At 37.1% G+C, this 12590-nt stretch overlaps 1 protein-coding gene across 1 annotated transcript in view; it reads right to left on the bottom strand.

The window, feature by feature from the left end:
* Positions 1 to 220: 220 nt before the first annotated feature.
* DPY19L4 (dpy-19 like 4 (C. elegans)) overlaps positions 221 to 12590 on the bottom strand; it is a 34512-nt gene continuing 22142 nt past the window's right edge. The window contains exons 16-19 of the mRNA XM_009275471.2: positions 11495 to 11577; positions 9462 to 9594; positions 8991 to 9149; positions 221 to 5767 (exon numbers count right to left, since the gene is read on the bottom strand). Coding sequence (XP_009273746.1) covers positions 5603 to 5767; positions 8991 to 9149; positions 9462 to 9594; positions 11495 to 11577 — 540 coding nt within the window. The 3' untranslated portion in view covers positions 221 to 5602. The remainder of the gene's footprint in view (positions 5768 to 8990; positions 9150 to 9461; positions 9595 to 11494; positions 11578 to 12590) is intronic.

The following is a 12590-nucleotide window of genomic DNA, read 5'->3' as shown; positions in this document are numbered from 1 at the left end:
TCGTCTTTAGAATTTAACTAAAATAATGTCAAGGTTTTCATATCATTATACGGTAAATTCTTACGAAGTAGTCTGCATTCAAAGATTTCACTCCTACTAATAATATCTTGTAAGATGATAGAAGGCTTCAATACATGTAATCATGATCTATAAAAATTCAAGACAGATGATACATTAGTTGATTTAAAAAAAAAAAGTCAGTAAGCATTTGATGTTGCATAGCAATTTATTTCCAGGTGACATGCTTGCTGTAGGAGGATCTTTAGGCAGAAAGTCAGAGTTCAGTAATTCCGTATGAAGCACCTCATATTTTGCCGCTCACCCTCATACCAGTATGTCGCAACAGGTAGTCACAGTCAGCATGACACACGGATCCAGCCTGAGCAGGCTGCTAATCCTCAAGAGCTGGAAGAGTATTTATGCTGCCCCGTCAAGACAGGTATCTGAGCTATGCTGTACGGTTCTTCACTTGACTGAAAATTGCATATGCAAATAATACAACAGAATACAAAAAATCATTTTATTACCACAACAGAGGAAGGAGGTTAATTCATTATGAACTACATGTTTTTTGCGAAAGGGTATCAGACTTCTCAAAAGAAAGCATGAAAGGGTTTGTGTCCCAAACAATCCGTACTTTCTGGACTTGGCTTTTATTACAATCCGCACCGCGCCCCCCCCCCTCCCGCAAAAGTTTGTCACAAGAGCAAAATATTTACTGTATATACATTATTTTGATAAAAAAAACTGTCCAAGACAACAAACAGGATAAAAGGAATTGGATTCCTTAGATCTGTTGTTATATATCTGCACATAGATACCTCCATATGCCATACACACTACTGCTAAATGTCACTGTTAACAAGTAAAGCACCACGAATATTCTTCTGCATTACTCAAGTAACAAAGTTTGGAACGCTGAAAGGCATTAAACACCCACCTCTTCTCCACCAAATAAATAAGTAACCCTAAACATCACTTGAAAGGCAGAATGACATACGTTTAACTGCACTGAAGTTGAAAACATTGCCAGGTTAATTTAAACATCCAGTTGAGGTACCAAACAGTTCAGAAGACCTTGAAGCATCGCTAGCCCTGCATTTGGCATAGTAAGAGTGCAGCAACACAATGGTGATACCGTCTTTTTAGCTGTACCGATGATGTAGAAATGATTACTAAAATAACACACACTGCATGTTTTAGAATTTTCACTTTCTTTTTTCCCCCTAAAGTTAAGTTTTAAAAAGAGTACCAGAGGCACAATTATACAGATTTATGTTGAGGTATTATTTCACATGAAATATTGCTTGTGTTGGAATAAACTCAGCTTTTCTTTCATCTCTAATACCATCATACTCTAGAGTCCACCTGCCCGTCAATATTTAGGAGATTTATAGATTCAACCACCATTAGTGATAACAGAAGTCACTCATTACATCTCCAAATCACAACAGTAAAACAGACCTCTCTAAATGCAAATACGACACGCGTGCCCATGCATTCACAAAAACGGCCTACGCTTTCTCCTGTTAGATTTTTGGTTAAAGAATACGTTATACGTAGTTAATGGCAGTCACTAAGAAGTGTTTCAATGACAGCTTACAATCCCTGCGACCTGATCTTGCAGCTCCTATTCATGTGAATTGCATGGGAAAGCTGATGAAGGGTCACAAGACTTGGACATTTGCAGATGACTTTGTAAAAATAAGGTGGCAAGAACAAGAGTTGGTCCCTAACCTTCCACCTTTCAGTAAACAGTAATGCCACCAGAGCAAATAGTTTGAAGGATTTTCAATGCCTGTTAAACCTTTTGGCCCTCTTTCTTCCATACTTGTGTATCTCCTCCTTACCCCCCCCCAATGGAAATTGTATTTAAGATTGTATTGTATTAAATTGTATTTCCATTTATTTTGGAAGAAATAAAACCAGTATTTTTTTAAATAATATGAGTAGAAGCTTACGTTCTGAAATGCCTTTACTTAATTAGTCTCAGATATCTCCTGGCAAATTGATCAACTGAGTTCAAGCATGTGGTAATTTAGGAAGCGAAAGAGTGTTTTTTTAAGATTAAGACAAAACTGTACATGTCAGTTTAGCTGTGGCTTGATTAAACTTTAATCCACAAGTCTAACGGTAACAGGTGAGTGCCTGAAAATACTATATTCAATTTATTCTTTCAAGGTAATTTTTTTGCATTTCCTAAGATCAAGCATATCAGAAACTGGAAATGTGGAGGAAATAAGCCAGCAAAATAGCAACACGAATTACTGTGCAAATTCTCATTCTTCCCAGTGAACAGCTGTTAATCAGATGGCTGGCATACATCCTAGCTGCACCACTTACTGCACAAGCATCCTCGGAGGCAGGGGTATTAAGACCCAATGAAAGCTCTACAAATCAGAGGGACAGAAATTTAAAAAAAAAAATCTTCACAAAAAGAAACACAAACTGAGTTTTTTGTTTGTTTAATAAAAGCTTGCAAGGCACATGTTTCAACTGAATTGCAACTTCTACAGCAAAACAGAGCAAGATTTGCAAAACGTTCCCCCAGCCCTTTCAGGGAGTTAAACCTGTGACCTGGTTGAAAACCAAGCGAGGGTTGTGTGTACAAGTCTGACGTAATTATGCCCTGTTATTGTCCTCCTGAGGGATATCATGAAACTTACTGTTTCTTTTTCACAGAAGGTGGAGATCAGAATAGACAATAATATTTTTGCTAATTCATAGCTAGATAAGAAATTAAAGCTTATCATTTTCTTTGTAAGATATGATTCTTCCAGTCACTCATTTTAAAAATGATGCCTTTTTACTGGAACAGCAGCAATGTTTCTCCCACATAAAAGGCTCCTTCTGTTACTTAAGGCTGCTGTGCCAATGGTGCTGCAGTACAATTTTCTCTAATATAAAAAGCAAGGTAAAAATCTTAAATGATTCTCCTAAAGCAGAATCAATTGAAGTATCAAGAATACATCTTAAAAACTATGACAAAACTAGTAACAACAACTATGTCACAGTTCAAATAAAGTTCGACATGTTCGTTTAAACATGTATAAAGGCCAACGTGCTACAAGACAGTTTTCTTCAGATGTACGGATAGCCTCGTTGGTGTTTTTCTTAACATGTGTGCTCTACATGTAAGTATTCAAACTACGTTCTATGTGGTAACACATACATACAGCATTGTGGTAAAACACAACAGGCAGTCAAGGATAGTTAAATATTGCATCTTGGCATGGCAGTCTAAGGCATGAAGCCGTAAGCTATGTGACTTCATCCACCCAAGTGCGGTTGTAACCCTGAAGTTTGCTACCTGGAATACCTTATTGCTGTTATGAAATGGTATTCATGAATGATTAACTTCAGGCGAGTAAATGACTGACACACGGACATATAATTCCTTGACAGTGATTCAAACAAACTTAAATTGTATAAGGAACTCTAAACTTATTTCCAAATATTACATCTACATCCATACTAGCACATACAGAAAAGGTTCCTGCAGGCGTGCCATAGCTCAAGTTAATACACGAGTTTCTGCTGTTATACGGTAATTGAAAAGTCTGAAACAGTCCAGTGCAGTAAAACAGATGCACTTGTCCATAAGCAAATAAATGCAGACTGCATTTGGCCACACATACACACTACCCTCAACACGATGTCTGTATCCCCAGAAAGAATATTTACTTTTAACTTGTAACTCGGTTATACTGATAAATGTTTCTCTCTGATCACATCCAGCACTTTTGATGGATTTGTCTGAACATTGGTTTCAAATAAAATGCATAATTTAACATCTTGTCAAGACTCGTAGGCCTAAAAATGTAACTGAAAGTAAAAAACAGATTACAGACATGTTGACTTTTACAACAATAAAGCTTTTTTCTTTTAAGTCACTCCAATAGTGATAATAGGTTTTAAAAAAAATCTTAGCACTACCGGTTAGTGTAAAGTAAGCAAATGTACCTGCATAGAGCAGATAGGAATCACGCATATACACCAACATGCTGCAGTTCCTAATAATTTCAGAGTTAAAAATCTCTGAATTTGCATTTTATCAACAAGTGTGGTAAGGATTGTTTTGCAGCTTTTATTTGCAGAATGGTTCTGCAGATTTTTCAGTTGAAGGTTCATCCTATTATGCCAGATCCTTCATTAAAGACATCTGGGCTCCAAAGAATCATTCCCACGTGCCTGATAGACTGGTCTCTGGGCCAGGTGTTACAAGAATCCATAGTGGCAGGTAACTCCTAACAGGTGAGTAACCTCTTCCAAAACTTACGTCCTGGCTTTTTGTTCAGCTACACCTACGTAAGCAAAGTTACCGTTACCTTTTACTGGATCCTCCATTCACAACACCAGGATTAGGCCCAGAGTTGGAATTAAAGCATCATTTGTTCTCTTGAAAGTGTATCAGCCAGCAACAAACAGGATGAACAGATAATTTGTAAAGAAAAATAGTTGTAGAGGCAAAGGGGGTCATATAAGGAAGACAAATTGTAGAGGGAAGCAAGATTGCAGAGTACTTTCCCAAATTTTCAAAGATCTCAGTGTAGTTGCATAATTGATATAAAAATAGCTATGAACAACTGTACCATTATTTATAAATGGCGGTGATTATAGTGTTTTAAATTACAGTTATGGCACTCTCTTAATATAACTATCACATAGTAAGTTGAATGAAATGAGTATCACCCATCCCTCCCCATACACACACACATATATACCAGCACGCACACAGAGAGGGTGAAACAGAAGTGCAGAAGTCTCAGTAGCAAACCTAGTTGTCCTGCTACACTTGTCTAAAAACAAGTATGGCATACTGTTGTATACTGGCCCATTCTGATGGCTGCTAAGACACACGTATGCATACACACATGCACATTTAAGCATGGAAAAATCCTGAAGACAAGTTCTTTCCAAACTGAAGATCTGACCTTGTCAACTCCTACTGCTAGGCCTATGTCCAAGCACTTCCACCAACGTGTCTCTAACAATGTAGAGATCAGTGCCTTAATCTATGGAAGTGTTGTTTAAATAAAATCTTCCTTATTTGATTTATACAGACACTATAGCTACACATAAGTTGTATGAATGTGTGTTTGATAAACATTGAAATGTTTACGGTGGAAGACAGGAAGAATTAAAACAAGAAAAACACAAAAAACCCAAACACTTACTTGAAAAGACTCGGGATACCGATTGCTTTCTTGCTAGAAAATAAAAGCTGTATGACTTGAATGAGCTCTTTAAGTAATTTTTCCGCGTTTACTGAAGTCTACCCACACCAGCTCTCTAACACTAAAGTTAGAAATCTCATTTACATGAAGATTAAGATGATTTATAATGGGAAGAAAAATGCAAAAACGTGGAAGACTGTCACACTTTGTAGAGACTGTAAAATTGACATATTTCCCCATTTCCTTCAAGGATGGTATCTGTCTGTTGATCTGTAGTTCAAAGAATTCCAGTTTGGTAAAATAAAGTTGTCAATACACTGCATGTGCGCACATGTATCTGCAAAAATAACTTCCTTGATCAAAAGGAACTTTTCCAACTGAATTTCATTCACAATCAATCCTCAGAAAGAAGCTTGCATGCTTTTTCATAACTGGAAGGATATCACAGTGTTGATTCTATATACAAAATAGGATCTATTCCAGTATACCCGAGTAAAATAATTCACATATGGAGAATAGTTCATTTTGATTTCATGACAAAATCGTCCATATTTTGAGTAGGCATAACTGTCGCCTTCCTCACAAACCACCTGTCAGAAAAGAAGAAGATCTAATTAAAATACTGGAGATAAGTGGTTACAGAACGTAATTCTGTACAGTTAATTTACTTCTGTATTCTGTGAATTTCATTTATGATAGACATTTAATTTTCATACTGTACGATTCCAATAAGCTGAAAACATATTCCCCTATAATCTGTTTAACCATCTAAAATAGCTTTGGTAAATTAATACCTTTGTCAGGATAGCAGACATTAAAACCAGTGTACTTTATTCATACAATAAAGAATGACGGCAGTAGAAATTATCCACATGCCCCATTTACCCAGTACTTCACACCTGACCTGCACATAGCATACGACCTATGTAGGGAAGGAAATTTTCAGTTACCTTTTCCAGGCCAAGTAAGTTTGACATACCTAATAAAGACTGAAGACACACAGACGTATCACCCTATAAATTCCAACCAATTGACTTGGAAGCAAATTGCTTGTGCGTTTCAGCATCTACTATCTGATATCCTTGAAGAAATCCCTTCGCTACTCCTTCTGATGGCACAAGTTTACATGGGTTTAAAAAAAAAAGGTGGCAGGACAAATTAATTCAAATCTATCGGTGGCTACCAAACACAAAGATATTTCCCCTGAGCTACAGTCCTTCAGCAACAGACTGCTGTCTTGCCCTATCAATAATCATATGCTCTCAGCCGGTGTCAGAAACAAGATATCAGACTAGGACTATAGGTCATAGTCCAAGATAGAAAGTAGTACTTATCTTCTTAAACACAGCAATTTGGAAAACACATCCATAGACCTGTCAACAGCATAACAGCCTGTCCACTGTCTCACTTACTTTGGGAGTAAGTAAATGCTGCAGTCTCCAACTACATATGCACTAGCTTCCACTAGTTTGGAAAGTCTTGACAATTTTTCAATAGGACTTAGACAATTTTTGTTAGCAAGCAAACAGAGTTTTGTTTCAAAGCTTCCTGAGACAACATATTATATCAACTTTCAGGAACAAACTATGTCAACTTTCTGAAAAAAATACTTTATTCCTGTGGGCCATTCCAGTATTTTTTCTACAACTAACATTTTTAGCATCCAACCCAGTACAGACTCAGCCACAGACAGGAAGCGTAAGTGATGTTCATTACTAGCCAACCAATCTTTTTCTAAAAATATTGAACACTCAGTTGTCTACATTTAAATGCATACACCAGTTGTTTTGTTACAGATTTAGACTACAGAGATTCAGCAGAACAGATTTTAACTGAATCTCTCATCATGAATCTTCTTTTCCCCTTCTTAATCTCTCCACTATAAATAGGATAACCCTTGTCACTTTGGCAATCCTAATTACACAAAAACAGTAAATGACTGTTTTTGTGTACTGACAGTGCTGTGTGTGGCATTTATCAAAGACAGGTTCCTTGCATTGGATACTGTCTTTTGATGGTCGTCCCCCCCCTTTGACTGAAATTAACATCACAAACAACAGCCACTCTGAAAAGGACTGGGAGGTGTTCCTTAGGATGAACTGTTGAATAACTGGGTGTTAGAATTAAAGGAGGAAGAAACTCATTCTGATATATGAATCAAACAAAAACTTAAAAACCTGACAGTAAAACTGTGCTGCTGAAGTTAGGATGAGATCAGGATTATGTGTGAGAGAGAAGCATGCAGGAAGCGTGGAGATGAGAGATGCAGGGGTATGAATGGAATGGAATCCTGAAATTGTGGTTAATTGTTCCAGCTGACATCCTAAGTGTGAAGAGGGAACAGGAACTTACTCATGCAGAAACAGATCTGAGAGAAACTGAGAGATAACGTGCTGATTATCAATGATGGAGGTTATTCATACACACACACTGTTATGGTATAGTATATTGGTTACAACATGGCATAATCATGGCATACATGATTTTAGCAGCAAGGCAAAGAAAGAAAAAGGATGAATTTCAGCAATGGTAAGGAAGTTAACAGAAAACAGAGACAATATCCTCCATGGATAAACTGGCCAGGAAACCTACACGTGAAACTGACACCAGTTGTAGATTTCAGGGGAAATTAACGAGTAATCCCCTAAAAACATATCACCCCTATAATTACTCCCCCAGATGAAAGCAACTACAGAAATGAAATGCTTGCATTACAAGTTCTTTTGAAACATGTATCATCGAAAGTAGAGCTTATAAAATGCCTAACACAGATGAACAGCTTGGATTTTTCCCCAAGAATGGAATGTAAGACTATATACAAGAAACATATGTATCCTCCCCACTATCCCCCCCACAAAAAAAAAAAAAAAAAGGCATTCAAACCAAGGATAACTTGGTATAGTTAATACACAACAGGCTGTAATGTCAAACAGATGCTTAATTTCTTTTTCTTAGAAAACCAGCTAAATGAAGCTAACCTGTGGTTGCTTAGACGTAACTGGTGACTCCCTCTTTCCTGATGACCTGAGAATAAGCAACCAAACCCTAAGTGTGTTTACAGCCACTCCTGCCTTTATAAAGTCAAAAAGCTTTTGCTGGATTCCCAGGAAGCAGATGAACAAGTGGCAATGAGATCACTTCATAAACCCCATCCCATTCCCCACTTCAGCAGCAAGAGCAGTACTATCAGCATTCAGAACAGACACAGCATGGCAAGGACTGAAGTAGCATTCATGGATTTCTTCATAACTCTACAGTTTATTCAATCAATCTTTCTGCCAGCTGTGGCTTAAACTACCCATTGGAGTGCTAACCTATCCGCAAGACTGAACCGAATAGACTTGTAACCTCATCAGTTGCAATCAAAGAGGCTGTACTGAATTAATGCAGGCTGGTCCTCGTCCCAGGCAGAGTTTTAGAACTGAGTTTATCCATTTTAATATTTCATCTTTAAAGCTAGTAAAGAATGCCCTCTGAGGCAGGGCTTTACTGCTTTTGTAATAACCTCTTCAGGTGTTACAGTCTTAAACATTTTTATATAGTTAAATGGTACTTAATGATTGGCAGAAAAGCAGCACAACTAGATACTAACGTATTAGGAGGGATTAGGACAGTCAAAGAATAGTGTGGGGTAAGATTACAGGTGTATAAGAAACAGACAAACCAAAACTTAATTGATCACTTTTAAAATTTATGAGTCTTTGTCCACATGTCAATTACAATCAGAAAAGTAAGATCAGCATTATAAGAGGATCTCTTTTTAAATGAATTATTTAAGCATTCAAACATTCATTTTTTCTTACTGTTACTTACATGACCATTAGCAATATCCAATAGATCTTTAACTCTACATCCTCTTACAGGTCCCACTTCATTGCAAATTGAATCTTCAATAATCAGAAAATTGGCTTTGTAAGATGTGAGTATCTTATAAATATCCTCTGCTGACCTCTTTGAATAGATCTGATAAATCTATAAATTAAGAAAACATGTTCATGCAATGCAAAAATCAGTGATAAATTAAATACTTGGGGGTAGCAGTATTTGGAATGCCGCTCACATGTAGTGGGAGTGGCACCAAACAAATAATTTGCATTACCAGGTGGCCTGGGGGGCACCAAAGAGCAATGCAAACGAGTGTGTCATGAGGAGTGTTACAAGGTCATCTTCTTTGGAGCATTAACATTTACAGTACTCCCACACATCTCAATCAGGCACTTCAGTCTTACATGATGTCTATAAATCACTGATAATACACACACATTTATGGAATTGGATACTCACATTTTCATTTCTTTTTAGAAGATCATCATCATTATATAAAGGCAAGCTCGACACCATCCATCCAGTACAAAGCTTAATCACACCCATCAACTGTGGACTGCCTGCAAACACAGCAGCCACAGGAGCCTGTCGTCTGCAAAAGCAACATCAACATACACATCTGAGTACAGCATGCATTTCTCAAAAAAATGCTTTTAATTTTAAACACTGTGTGAATCTTTTAAGGTGCTATGGTATGAATTGGAGTGTGTGAAGATATCATTGGGTGTCTAATTACAATTGGTGTTAATGCTGCATCGGCACTAGTTTCCTTGCCAGGAAAAGCTCAGACCTGCAGCAAGATGGAGTTTGCAAGGAAGGTCTCCTGCTGGGGCAAGGGCTGATGGCCGTTCTCCTCCCCTCCTTGCAACCCATGGAGCACCATTCAGAGTGGTCCTGGAATGGATCAAACTATTGCTTTTCTGAATGGTTGCTGACTTGTGACAAAGCAAGCTTGGGAGGGAGGGTAGGTAGAAGGAGGAACAACATGATATTATCTTGTAAGGGAAAGATTTGTGATTATTTTCATTTGATCTCTAGGACCATGTATTTAATCATTTAAGAGTAAATAGTGTCATGATACAGAATAACATCTACAGTAATTATGTTTCTGGGTTTGGCTTCATTTTTTGACTATTTGTATCCCCGCATTAGTGAAAGAAAACAGTCATTGTCACACTTTATTACAGACTTTGGGCAACTTTTTCTGCAGAGAAAATTAAAAATAAATTCATTTTATCAGAGAGAAAATTTTAAGAAAATATATTATAAAAATGACATTCAATTAAAATTCCAATATGGATATCTAAATATATCCTTAAGAAAAAAAATCCTTATTTTCATTAAAAATATGAACAGCTGCTACAAATAAGAGTAGTCAAATTGCTCTTAGCTGAGTGAATCTCAATGCAATTCACCATGATTAATTATGTACTTGAAGTGTAATATATGCAGACTAATGTAAAAGCCATTAGGTACTTGGCATTATTCTACTTGCTGCCTTGAAGAGCTACATGCAATTCACCATGATTAATTATGTACTTGAAGTGTAATATATGCAGACTAATGTAAAAGCCATTAGGTACTTGGCATTATTCTACTTGCTGCCTTGAAGAGCTACAGCAGTGACAAACAACATATAATACTATTAACAGAAAGAAGAAATTGGCTGGAACACCATAATTACCAGCCTTATCTTTTCTGAAGATGAACAGGTTGACATTAAAGACTACATAAATACAGAAAATAATATTCTAAAAAAAATACAGTTAAAGGTAAGTAAGTTATTTGAACACATGGGATCTAACTTTTGGAGAAGTGCAGTTCCTAATGACATAGTTCAAAGTTAGATTGAATGAGGCCAGAATCCAGTTCTGAAACTTTTGGTGAGAAGAAAAATATATCTGTGAAAATAACTTGACTCAGTATTAGCTACGTATATGGCTCAGTATGAACTATATAACATGGGTCAGTATTTGCTATGTCCTGCCTAGCCAGCCAGATAAGAACCTTTCCAGCCTTCTGGTCAAAGGGGAAGTTTGAATCATACATGTTACACTGCATGTTTCTTGACTGAAGTCTCTAAATCCTCACATTCAGGCATTTCATTTTACTGGCTCATGCACATAAAAATTTCAGTGTTTGTCCCCCATGGAATTACAATAAACATGAATCCTCTAATCTACTGAGAAGTTAGCGTGCGAAGAACCAAGTACTAAGATGTCCACCTTTATTTGGAAATTAGGTGTAGTAATGATACTAAACATGATTTGCTTTCAGGATCTTCTCCTCTTGTAATCAATGATAAATTCTTGGTTCTTTCCATGGGAATAATACCAAACTTTAAATACACATTTCTCCTCCCATCTTCTGCTACATCATGTAATGACTTAGCAAGGGAAAACTCAGATTCATAGAGGCAGCTCCACAAAATGCTGAGATAAATATACACTGACATAAAGAACTAAAATAGAAATGTAGGTCTTCATACTTACTTTATCCATGTCATGAGTTCTACTGTATCAGGATCATAGAATTCTTGTAGTTCTGAAAGCTCTGTCATTATCCTAGGGAAAAACTGATGGAAACATATTTTTGGTTACTTAGAGTTAAAAAAAAAAAAAAAAAATCTATAGAGCATCGCATTACATTAAGGCCTTAAATAACACAACAGAAATGGGCTTCATCTGAGTTTTCCCTCCTGATTGGTATTTTTGTTTGAATATTTTGCAAAACACACTGTTTATACTCACCTGACAGCAGGAGGCCTTCTCCACAATAAGTATGTTAAACACAAGTTCTCATCTCTCTCTATTTTATTAGAATACTTACAATAAAAAAAGAGAAAAAACCCCCATGTGGCAACAACGTTCATCACCTTTAACTGGCCTTAAATGCATCAAAACCATAGTTCAGGTTTTCATATTCAAATGCATATAAATAAGGGCACTGAACCAAGAAGCTGACAAATCTCTCATGGTAAACCTGCTTGAGCAGGGTGTGTTGGACTGTTGTGACTTGATGGAAAGGTGCTGTGCAAGTGGGAAAGGAGAGATTTCCTGGAAGAGCATTATGTGGGTAATCTGCCCTGGACTTTACTCTGACTTTTACTTTGATCACTGCAGTGAAGGAAAGTACACTATACTGTATGAAGTAGGGTATCTCAGTTTATGCTCTTGAAAAACATTTTGGGAAAAGGAGGGATTCTGGGAAGTCAGACAGAATGCCAACTCCTTGAGACCAGCCCAGATTGCAAGCCTGCACCAAGCTTCCCTATCCTGTCAAGTTTGGGGGGTGAAGGAAAAACAGGTCCTTTATTAAGATGGACAATTTTAGACTCAAAGAATCATTTAGGTTGGAAAAGACCCTTAAGATCATTGAGTCCAACCATAAACCTAACACTGCCAAGTCCACCACTAAACCATGTCCCTAATCACCACATCTACACAACTTTTAAATATTTCCAGGGATGGTAACTCAACCACTACCCTGGGCAGCCTCTTCAAATGCTTGACAACCCTTTCGGTGAAGAAGTTTTTCCTAATATCCAACCTAAACCTCCCCTGGTGCAACTTGAGGCCATTTCCTCTC

The sequence above is a fragment of the Aptenodytes forsteri genome, unplaced genomic scaffold, assembly GCF_000699145.1.
Source record: "Aptenodytes forsteri isolate BGI_AS27 unplaced genomic scaffold, ASM69914v1 Scaffold208, whole genome shotgun sequence".
Lineage (NCBI taxonomy): Eukaryota > Metazoa > Chordata > Aves > Sphenisciformes > Spheniscidae > Aptenodytes > Aptenodytes forsteri.
The sequence above is the reverse complement of the archived record's forward strand: the minus strand, read 5'-3'. Positions and strand labels throughout refer to the sequence as shown.